At 40.5% G+C, this 12,352-nt stretch overlaps 1 protein-coding gene across 1 annotated transcript in view; it reads right to left on the reverse strand.

The window, feature by feature from the left end:
• Positions 1 to 12,352, reverse strand: part of ppp1r12a (protein phosphatase 1, regulatory subunit 12A) — a 355,094-nt gene that overhangs the window by 56,066 nt on the left and 286,676 nt on the right. The window contains 3 exon segments of the mRNA XM_051934734.1: positions 682 to 862; positions 987 to 1,172; positions 3,256 to 3,346. Of these exon segments, the coding sequence (XP_051790694.1) occupies positions 682 to 862; positions 987 to 1,172; positions 3,256 to 3,346 (458 nt within the window).

Below are 12,352 nucleotides of genomic sequence, written 5' to 3' on the forward strand. Positions count from 1 at the left end.
TACTGTAAAACATGCAAAACACTTAAAGTACAAAGTCAAAAGTGTATAAAGTATAACAATGATACCAATAATAATAATAATAGTAATAATAATATGAATAGCACACTGCCTATTTGCAAGTGAAGTCAGTATCACTTTCGGATTCACAAGAATTTCGGTTTTAATATCATTGCCTGAAGACAGATTCACTTCTGTCATCACTGCTGATGAGGTGTTTCTTACGAGACACCATTATAAGGCTAGGAGAAGGTACATTTACACCTTTGCCCAGATAAAGCATGGGCCTGATGCTTACACAAGAAACACCTATAACCATTGGCAATTATTTTGGACTCTTCTTTGCAATGGATTTAGATTTTGTTCAGATGAAGGATCGTGCAAACTAAGCAGTCAAAAACTGCTTGAGCTTTATTTCCAAGTAAAGGTAGACAAACTGTGATCCAAGAGGAAGAGCCATTTTGTTTTACATAGAGGAAGATGTTCATTATTGACTTCAAAGAGCTTAGTCACAAACTGGCTCTACTCTACCTCCTTCTCTACTGGATGTGTGAAGCTATAAGGGCTCTCATATAAAACAATGACTGGTAATTGTATGTAATGACAGAAAGATTGAACAAACTAATTAAAAAATGTTCAGCATTAATTATAACCAAAATATTATACCTCTCTATAGTACATTACCTTTTTCCGTTTCTCTGTATGAAGTCCTAGAGTAGCAGGGGTACGCAGAAGTTATGCCTATTAAACTGTTAGGCCTATTTAATGAACTAGATGAATATAAAGAGCTGCCTGAGGAGGTTAGTGAACCAGAGGATGTAGAAGATGTGGTTGAACTGTTTATTGACCGTGAGCGCTGGTAAGTCTATAGGTTGAACAAAAGAAGAAAATCACAAATTTTAATAAACATAACGAATATGTTAACAAACCAAATTAATTATATTTAATAAGATCAATGTGAAAAAGCATAAAAATGGACAGTGAAATACCTCTTCTAAGTCCCGATACCGTGCCCGCTGGTCATCTTCTCGTGTTTCAGACTCTTTCTTCTCTTCTTGTTTTTCCCTGTCCTGTTTTTCTTTTTCTTCCTTTTCTTTTTCCTCTTCTCTAGGACGAGTTGGACGGCTTCTGCCAATAGTTTTTTCAGCTTCTTGGAGATCAGTTAGTGTTACACCCTAAAGAGAAATAAGAATCTTAAAATGTTTAAAAATTAACAGCAGTTTAATTTTTATCACTATAGCACTAAATATTTGAAAAGTAATGGCATGAGCTTCCAATTCCCTCCACAGAAGTAAGGGCTGATGCAGAAATAATCAGCTCAATTAAAACTGAATGAGTGATAATACCAGTGGGCCATGCAACATGATGAACATCTGCACAGAAATACTCTTGTTGAAAAGTGTTCTCCAGAAAAAATAAATGGAAATATTTTTTTTTCAGTTTGGTGTTGTTTTCCATTTTTACAATTTTTTGAGCACATGATTTAGTTACCTGAAGGGCAAATACTAAGGAGCAAAGGGTTACAATGGTAGAATAAACACAAGGCAGGTAGTGGTTTGATAACACAAACATACATGGAAGAAGACAATGACTTGCTGAAACATATCCTGGTAGGGACTAGCCCTAGGAGTTACACCAGTCCACTGTAAGTCGACAATACTGCAAATATCTACACTCAGGCAATTTAGAGTTGACATTAGACAGACTGGTGTCCTTACTACATAAGACAAGCATGAACTATAAATGGCTAACTAGATAGCTTGGGATAATTAGCTAGTATAACAGATTAATACAATTTAGTCCTGCTCATTTCCATTCTTCATTTACTGCAATGTGGCTACATTTTGTTTCATTAAAAATCCATTATTAGTTGTTAAAATTCCTCTAAATCTAATCATGAACCACCCTTGATGACTTTAGTTAACTTTTGCTCCTCCGATTATTGCTGAGAGAATTTCTATGCAATGAAGTATATTGGGACAATTTCTCCAAAAAAATTAGAAAACAAATTCAAAAGACTATTTTGTGTAAGGTAAATAATATTTAAACTTCTTTTAGCGGTAATGGTCTGCAGGAGATTCTCAAACATTAGATAAACTATCTATATAAACAATTAAAATACATGTATTATACTGTAAACACCCTGTATGCAATGTTAATAAACAGCAGTTAAAAAAATTTAAAAGTGCAGTTTTGACTAACAGTCAGAACAACAATCAATTTCTCTGCAACATTTTGGCTTGTGAGTGTAAAGAGCACTTGGAAATATGAATAAAGGAAACAACTGGCACAGAGTAGGATAGAACTGTTGGGTTTGCAATTGGCGCACAGTCCATAGTCTCCCCATTATATGGGTTTCTTATATTAGGCTGTGTTTTAGAATATGAAAATTGTGTTAAAAATGCAGTTTTTCTGCTGACAGAAAGCACTATACAAAATGTGAAGAATTGAAAGTTATACAGCTCAGCTAACTGACAAAGGATCTGCATCAACAACTACTACTGGCACATAGACCAAACATGATAGGTAATGGGGTGTAGTGGTTAAGGCTTTGGAATTTAAACCCTGACATTGTGGGTTGAAATTCCACTACTGACGCTGAGTGAGTATGAGCAAGTCACTTGACCTGCCAGTGTTCCAATTGGAAAACCAAAAGAAATGTAACCAATTGCATCATAAATGTTGTAAATCACCTTGGATAAAGGCATCAGGTAAATAAGTAAATGTAAATGTTGTAAGGCAGTAGCTTCTTTTTAGGATGAAAAACTTCTAGATCAGTGCTGAACTTGAAGATGTTAGCATCTGTGAAAAACCTATCAAGAACCCTGATTTAAAGACTGGCAATAGCTGTCTTTCATTCATGTTAAAGTACTCAAAACTAAACTGAGACCTCTGCAAATTAAATAAATAGAAAACTAAGATATTAATGTATCTAAAAATCAAGAGGTATAAACACCAACAGAATTTTACACAGTCTGCCTATTTAAGTTTTAAACACTAATGGGACATTAATATACAGTCCATATAGCTACAATGATAAAAATATAATTTATTCTGAAGCAAACAAACAAGGGAAAAAAAAATGTTTCACCATCTCAATGAGAGATTTTATGACCAAGCATTAAAAAAATCTTATAAATAATTAGTAACAATCAACTGTGCTTTTGTTTTGCATTTGTTAAGAACTCTTTAAAAAAAATTCCAAGACCACAAATAACTAAACATTTTCCAAGCAATGTAAAGTATATTAAAGCTTACCTGCGTTGACCTTCTCGACTGTCTTGCCTGCCGTGACCTTGCTTTTCTTTGTGATTCTGACTCTTCATCTCGGACAGGAGTGAGGTAAGATCTGCTAATACATTGGGAAAGGTAAAGCTTAAGTTTTCAACAATTTCCATAAGGTAAACAATGTAAAGTTACAGGCATAAAAAATGAAAGCAAATATACCCTCCAGAAAGTACAAGCATCTAATAATTAACAGTAAGTATACTTTTCTACTCAACAATAACTGAACAGTTCAAAGTAAGCTGTAGAACACGCATTCATGACTGTGTTCACTGATTATTTCTTCGCTTTGCTATCACTAAATTATTGGCTACAAGTACCCCATGACCTGTACCGTAGCATTACATCATTAGGAAAAACATTGCAAGCTATCTTTAACACTGTATTCTAAGGCATCACTGTTTATGTTATTAGATGAAAGAAGTACTTTCAAACAAAACAAGTTAAAATGTATCTTCAATGTAAGGTACAGTATACTTTATCCACTTCATCACTACACAGTCCAAGCTCTTAAGTACAGCTCCAATGACAGTAGAACCTACTGAGAGTACAGATTTCATTCAGACTCATGCTACTTGACACTAGAATGAATACAAACATTAAAATTAGCAAAAAAAGCTAGGATAGTAAATGAAGGTATCAAATGATAGGCATAACAAGCACAACACACACACCAATAAAATTAAAAAGCTTAATTTCTTTTGGGTACTTGTGCAAAGGAACAGATTATGGAGAAGAAAGAAGTGCATTAAGATAAATATATATTGATAGTCAAATGGGCAAACATAATTCCTCTCTTCAGAGATCTGATGTAACGGTTAAATTGGGGTAGGAACTGAGTGCTGTGCTATATCCCAACCTCTTTACACCGATGCTAGGAAGAAAGAGGACCGTAATTGACCAGAAGAAACAATATGAAGTCTAATGACTGGTCTGCTCCAATCCAGCCTGGTACTTAAGGAAGCCATACCAACTCATCTGCATTGACCATAAAACTCAAGATCAGACCGAATGTGTCCAACTTCACCTGGAGTTTTCAATTGTACTACGATATCATTAACAATGCAATAGGCAAACTGGAGAGGGTCATACGATATGGGAATTCCAGCTTTTAAGTGGCCCAAGACTAGCTTACAAAAGCACTTCAGGATGACAGGTGTGAGTGTTTAGAGGCAACAGACAGAGGACTTCTTCAGTATGGGTATGATGATGGTGATTTTGAAGCAATTGGGGATAAGAAGAATTTGTGAATTTACATTCGACAAGGTTCTTTTTATGTCAGCAGTGGACTAACACAGTACCTGTCCTTCTTGAGGAGGGATGAACTGCCTTGCAGGTATGTCGATCAGGGTATCAAACTGTACACAGCAGTTATTTAGAACATCTGGAATGAAGGCATCCTAACTGCAGACAGGTGGTGTGGTCTTAGTGTCTGCAATGGCTTGTATTCCTTGCCACATGTGCTGTGTATCTCTGGTGTCCTGAAAGTGGCTGTGAATTTTCTTGCCATACTCTTGGTTAGGTACTTTGTTGCCCCAACATAGGTTTGCCCATGGTGTCATGAGGGCTAAAGTCACCATGACAAGCTATTAATAATGCACATACCTCCAATGTCACCCACGGTTTCTGATTTATACAGGTTGTGATGGTCTTTGAAACAGACCCATCAACTATGCATTTGTTAATGTGGCCAGTGACAGATGATGCATACTCCTGTAAGTTGATGTGCTGGCCATAGATAGATAGATAGATAGATACTTTATTAATCCCAAGGGGAAATTCACATACTCCAGCAGCAGCATACTGATAAAGAAACAATATTAAACTACAGAGTGATAAAAAATGCAGGTAAGACAGACAATAACTTTGTATAATGTTAACATTTATCCCCCTGGTGGAACTGAAGAGTCGCATAATGTGGGGGAGGAACGATCTCCTCAGTCTGTCAGTGGAGCAAGACAGTGACAGCAGTCTGTTGCTGAAGCTGCTCCGCTGTCTGGAGATGACACTGTTTCCATGATTGACAGGAGCCTGCGCCATAGGTTGCAGCTGCATTAAACATGGACCAGGCCATGTGATCAAAACAGTTCTGCAGTGCTGAACAGCTCCCTCTGGCCACATCCTGATTTGTTTGAGAACATAAAGTGATATTTGTTTCTGTGATTACTGTATAGTTGTAAGGGGGACAGTGACAACAGTTCACATTTGGGTAGCAACCTATAATAAATGCAAGTGTGTGTATGTGGTTCAGTACATGGTACCAACATTTCAATATAGCTGTAGTCAAATCATATTGCAATGAGGCAGAGGGGTGCAGGAGATGGAGGAATGTAATCGCCCATTTCATGCCAGACTACTGGTGTGACCCTGAAGATTACCTTTGCTGTCTTCAGCGTGCCTACACCTTACCACCAGGTTTTGTGCGGTACATAGTATTCCCAGCTGCTTTATGCCCTTGGATCTGCAACACCACTAAAGCACATGTCAAATAGCGGACATCTCCATGCATTTTGCCCCTTCTGCAGTTCTGTGGCATCCTAGAGAACATGTCACTCTCAGGTCCGAACCCAGGGTTGCTACAATATATATATATATATATTTACTGGTCCCATACATACATAAAAAAACATTGACCGACTACCTTCACATTCCTCCTTTCCCTTCTGGCCGGCTCTGTCGCGTAATATGCCTCTTGCGCGGTGCTCCGCCTTCTTAAAAAGCCTGTACGGCCTTCTTTCAGTTTATTAAATTGATTGCTTGCTTCTCCTTCTCTCAGACATTCTCTGCTCCTGGCGGAATTGTCATCTCTGACTTGTCATGGACCACGTTTAAACTTTTGAAGAGAGACAAATGTTTGTTTGCAGTGCTTTGAATAAAGTTCCTTTTTTTTTCTACAACCTCCTGTGTCTCTGTGCAAAATTTGTGACCCAAGCGTGACAAGTGGTACCAGGAGTGGTTGCACAGATGGATGCACAGTTGGATGCCGAATACATTTTTCAAATCGCCCAGAATGTTCTGCTCCCTTCCGATCCAGAGGATCGTGATCCGCAATATGTTCGGCGAATAGTTCCACTGCCTCCGCTCCCGGACAATGCTAAGAATGTGCTGACGAAGATGGGTCCTTCTGATGACCCAGAGATGTTTCTTTTGGCTTTTGAGCAAGTGGCGACTTTGTTGGGATGGGACAAACGTCACTGGGCTGTTATCGTCACCCCTCTTTTGTCTGATGATGCCCTACTTTCATTACGAAATGTACCTGTTGATAAGCTTGGCAATTACAGTGATCCCTCGCTATATCACGCTTCGCCTTTCGCGGCTTCACTCCAATCGCGGATTTTATATGTAAGCATATTTAAATATATATCGCAGATTTTTTTGCTGGTTCGTGGGTTTCTGCGGACAATAGGTCTTTTAATTTCTGGTACATGCTTCCTCAGTTGGTTTTGCCCAGTTGATTTCATACAAGGGACGCTATTGGCAGATGGCCGAGAAGCTACCCAACTTAACTTTTCTCTCTCTCTTGCGCTGACTATCTATCTGTGATCCTGACGTAGGGGGTGTGAGCAGGGGGGCTGTTCGCACACCTAGATGATACGGACGCTCGTCTAAAAATGTTGAAAGATTATATTCACGTTGCTATCTTTTGTGCAGCTGCAAGGTGCTTCGCATACTTTAAAAGCTCGAAGGGCACGTATTGATTTTTGATTGAAAAACAAACTCTGTCTCTCTCTCTCTCTCTTTGTCTGCTCCTGACGGAGGGGGTGTGAGCTGCCGCCTTCAACAGCTTTGTGCCGTGGTGCTTCGCATACTTAAAAGCAAAACAGCCCTATTGATTTGTTTGCTTTTCTCTATCTATGTGACATTCTGTGCTCCTGACAAGCACTCCTTTGAAGAGGAAGATATGTTTGCATTCTTTTAATTGTGAGATGGAACTGTCATCTCTGTCTTGTCATGGAGCACAGTTTAAACTTTTGAAAAAGAGACAAATGGTTTGTTTGCAGTGTTTGAATAACGTTCCTGTCTCTCTACAACCTCCTGTGTTTCTGCACAAATCTGTGACCCAAGCATGACAATATAAAAATAACCATATAAACATATGGTTTCTACTTCGCGGAATTTCTTATTTCGCGGGTGGCTCTGGAACGCAACCCCCGCGATGGAGGAGGGATTACTGTATTGTTTTTTGAAGGAGCATGTTCTTTTGCGTAAAACCACAACCTTTTCGTCTAAAGGTTTTGCACTTTACGACTGGAAACTGAACATGGATGGTTCCATCCGTGCACAAATACAAGATTTGATTCATAAAGTGCATTGCTGGTTTGAGGAGGACAAGATGGAGCAAATCGTAGAAAAGGTTGTTATGAACATAGTACTGTTCGGGATACCTGCACCTCTCCGAGATGAGTTTCTTTGTCATAATCTTGAATCACTGACGATTATTTCTCAACGGTTGGAAGGCTCGCAGAAGAAAAGCGGTGGGTTCGGTGCCCCGTATGCTGTGTTACAACCTCCAAGAGACCGCTCAGGGCATTCTCGTCAACTTGACCGTAGACCTGAACATCATCAACCTTCAGCACCAGATCATAGGATTTCGTCGGGAAAGCCTCCAGGGAATGCAGTTACGAATAAGATGCCTGCTTCTGGAGAAAGCGGCCGTGGACGTCGCCGAGGATATTTCCACAGTGGTGCTGAACGAAAATGTTTCCGGTGCGACCAACCCGGTCACTTGCCGAAAGAATGTCGCCTGTCTCCAGCTCAATCAATGGAAGTTGGTTTGGCAGAGGTTTGTTACTCAAATGTTCCGGATTCGTCGAAAGAGAAAGATGGCTTATTGATCTCGGTGAAGTTTGGGGGCCGCGAGATGACAGTGTTGTTGGACTCAGGCAGTGACCTTTGTGTTGTCAGACACGACTGTCTTGACAACAGATACCTTAGTAACACTGAGACTGTAAAGATACGTTGTGTACATGGAGATGTTAAAGACTATGAGACATTACTTCTTCCTTTAACTTATAAGGGTTGTCACTTTAAAGTTTGGTCTGCTGTTTCTGACTCATGCCCTTGGCCTTTGCTGATAGGCAGAAGAAATGCCCTTTTTCCTAGACTAATGGCTGAACATCGCTCACCAGTCATCAAGTCCACTGTTGAGCTTAGTGGGAGGGAAGTAGAAGGGGAACTAGTGGCGGTTGGGAAAAATCTAGAGCCCCGATTAGATATTGAACCCGATCTCTCCAGTGAGTCTGAGGGAGACAACCCCCACAATTTCCCAGAATGGAAGGAAGGCCCTTCTACATCCTCTCAGATTGCAAATGTCTCCAAACCCAAACCAAGTACTAGCGAGCAGCCGGATTTTGTGCGCTTGCAGCATGCTGATGGCTCATTACAATATGCATTCAAACAGGCTCACACTGCTAGTGACTCCTATTACCAAGAGCGCAATACTGGGGGGTTGAAAACGCCACACTTTCTAGAAAAAGACGGTTGTCTTTTCAGAGTAATTACAGACCATTTAATGGGGGAATTTATTGAGCAGCTAGTTGTACCTGAGGTGCATAGGGAAATTCTTTTGCAGCTGGCCCACAATCACATCTTGGGAGGGCACCTGGGGGCTGACAAGACCAGAGAGCGGTTATCAAAACGATTATATTGGCTGAATATGGGAAAAGATGTTGAACGGTTCTGTACTTCATGCCCTGACTGTCAGATCTTCTCCGCTTATAAGCCTCCTCGGGCTCCCCTTTGTCCTATGCCTATTTTGGATGTCCCCTTTCAGAGGGAGGGATTAGATATTGTAGGCCCTTTGCCTAAGACTAAGAATAGGTACCAATATATGCTGGTGTTGGTTGACTATGCAACGCGATATCCAGAGATAGCTGCTTTGAAAAAGGCCAACTCCTCCGCTGTAGCCCAAGCTCTGTGCGTGATTTTTACTCGTATTGGCATTCCTAGGGAAATTTTAACTGACCAAGGCACACCTTTGACTTCTCGTGTGACGAAACAATTGTGTGATAGATTCGCTATTAAGAAATTGGGCACCACAGTTTACCATCCACAGACTAATGGTTTGACTGAATGGTTTAACAAGACTTTAAAACAAATGATCAGACGAGTTGCTCATAATGATCCTACAACTTGGGACACCATCCTGCCTTTTGTTATGTTCGCGGTGCGGGAATCACCGCAAGCATCCACTGGTTTGAGTCCGTTCGAGCTGTTATTTGGCAGGCGCCCAAGAGGCATCCTGGATGTTGTACGGGAGGAATGGATAGGACATGAGACAACATCTCTCGGGCAGAGTTCTGCAGAGCAGGTAGTTTCGTTACAAGATAGAATTTCTAGACTTTCTTCTATTGCTGTGGAGCATCAACAACGTGAGCAGGAAACACAGAAGCGTCTTTGCGATAGGCGCAGTCAACTTTGCGAATTCAAACCCGGCGATCGTGTTTTAGTACTGGTACCGTCTGACCCGCACAAATTCCTAGCTAAATGGCAGGGCCCGGCAATTATCGAGGAGTGTATGGGACCAGTAAATTACAAAGTTAGAATACCAAGCCGGCGAAAACCTTTCCAAATTTTACACATTAATCTCTTGAAAAAATGGCACGACCGACAAAGAGTTTACACTTCCTTGGCTGCTGTTTCTCAGACTGATGTTGTCATTGGTAACGATTTAACTGGCTCACAAAAGACAGAATTATTAACCTTGATTGAACAGAACACTGATGTTTTTTCAGACTTGCCAGGCGTCACTAATTTAGCAGAACATAAAATCACTACTGAACCCGGTGTCCGGGTACAGATGCGGCTGTTTCGAATCCCGGAAGCACGAAGAAATATTGTGCACGAAGAAGTCAAGAAGATGCTGGAGCTAGGTGTAATTCGAGAAAGTAAAAGTAACTGGTGTAGTCCGGTCGTGTTACTTCCCAAGCAAGACGATTCGGTTCGCTTCTGTATCGATTTTAGGCGCTTGAATAAGGTCTCTAAATTTGATGCTTACCCAATGCCCCAAGTAGACGAGCTTTTGGAAAAACTGGGTCAGGCAACCTATATCTCCACACTAGACCTCACAAAGGGTTATTGGCAGGTGCCTCTAGAGGCTGACAGTTGTGAGAAAACAGCATTTGCGACTCTTGATGGACTTTATGAATTTACAAGACTCCCGTTTGGTCTTCATGGGGCCCCTCTAACGTTTCAGCGTATGATGGATCAGATACTGCGTCCACATTCTGAATATTCTGGTGCGTATCTTGATGATGTGGTGATTTTCAGCAATGATTGGCATTCACATTTAGAATGTCTCCAGGCTGTCCCTGATAGCCTGAAACAAGCTGGATTGACTGCTAACCCTAAGAAATGTAAACTAGGTATGTCTGAGACTCATTATCTAGGTTACTCCATGGGCACGGGTTTACTTCGTCCACAATTAAGAAAAATAGAAGAGGTACTCGCTTACCTACATCCTAAAACGCAGAAACAGGTACGCGCTTTTCTGGGACTAGCAGGTTACTACAGAAGATTCATCCCTGACTTTGCAAATAGGACTGCTCCTCTCTCAGAGCTTACTAAAGGAAGAAAAAACCGCCCTATTGTATGGACAGAACCTTGCGAACGTTCCTTTTCAGATTTAAAAAAAGCTTTGTCTTCTTATCCAGTGTTGCGAAATCCCGATTTCTCTAAAGATTTTATACTACAGACGGACCCAAGTGCATTCAGAGTAGGCGCAATCCTGTCCCAGGATTATGATGGGGAAGAACACCCTATCACATACTTGAGTAGGAAATTACTCCCCAGAGAACACAATTATTCAACTATTGAGAAAGAATGTTTGGCGATTAAATGGGCTGTAGAAGTGCTACGGTATTACTTATTGGGACGAAATTTCACATTAGTAACTGATCATGCTCCACTTCAATGGTTATACCGTCAAAAAGATACAAACTCCCGTCTCATGAGATGGTTCTTGGGCTTACAACCTTACAGTTTTATAGTCAGGCATCGAACTGGCTCTGAGCATATTAATGCTGATGTCCTGTCACGTCTGTTTGAACCTGGTCTGGAGGATTGCTTGATTCACGGAAACGTGAATAAAGCTGAGGGAGGGGGTGTGAGCTGCGGAGCTGATCGCACCCCCAGAGAATACAGATGCCCCTGGGAAAACCCCTAAAAATACATTGACAGACTACCTTCACATTCCTCCTTTCCCTTCTGGCCGGCTCTGTCACATAATAGGCCTCTCGCGCGGTGCTCCGCCTTCTTAAAAAGCCTGTACGGCCTTCTTTCAGTTTGTTAAATTGATTGCTTGCTTCTCCTTCTCGCAGACATTCTCTGCTCCTGGCAGAACTGTCATCTCTGACTTGTCATGGACCACGTTTAAACTTTTGAAAAGAGACAAATGTTTGTTTGCAGTGCTTTGAATAAAGTTCCTTTTTTTTCTACAACCTCCAGTGTCTCTGTGCAAATCTGTGACCCAAGCGTGACAATAATTTTTTTCCTAATAGGCACCACATTCATGTTCAAGTACCATGCTCCATCTGCCCTTCTGTTTTCACAAAGAAAGCCCAGTGTTCATAACTAGCTTTATTACTCCATCTCCACGGTTGTACTTCCATAAAAATATTTTAAAAATTCTCCCGGCTGACAAATTTCTACAGGTGTCTTGTTTCTACCAGTATACCAAACACGACAAGGTGTAGGCATTCCTACATTTCATAGGACAAAAAAAGTGCTTCAAGAGGCAGGGTCTTTACTCAGGTCAGTGGTACTCAACCTTTATTTCTCCAAGGTCCCTCAGTGGTCCATAAGCATATGTGAACCTCCCACTACATGCCATTCTTGTAGTATTGCTGTTGCAGTCTTGACAAAGGTGTTTGTTTCTGAACTTACATTTATGTATAAAATCACATTTTCTACTACTGCCGTTATATTGCCTGAATTTTTTAAAGCCTAATATAAAATTAAGAAGCCATTTCAAAAATAGCCTGTTTTTTATTAAAGAAAAATGATTTTATTAGTGTCTAAATTTTTCTTTTTAATTTATGCATACAATTTAATATTTCTGAGAATATAAAAA

This window comes from Erpetoichthys calabaricus, chromosome 1, assembly GCF_900747795.2.
Source record: "Erpetoichthys calabaricus chromosome 1, fErpCal1.3, whole genome shotgun sequence".
Taxonomy (NCBI): Eukaryota; Metazoa; Chordata; class Cladistia; order Polypteriformes; family Polypteridae; genus Erpetoichthys; species Erpetoichthys calabaricus.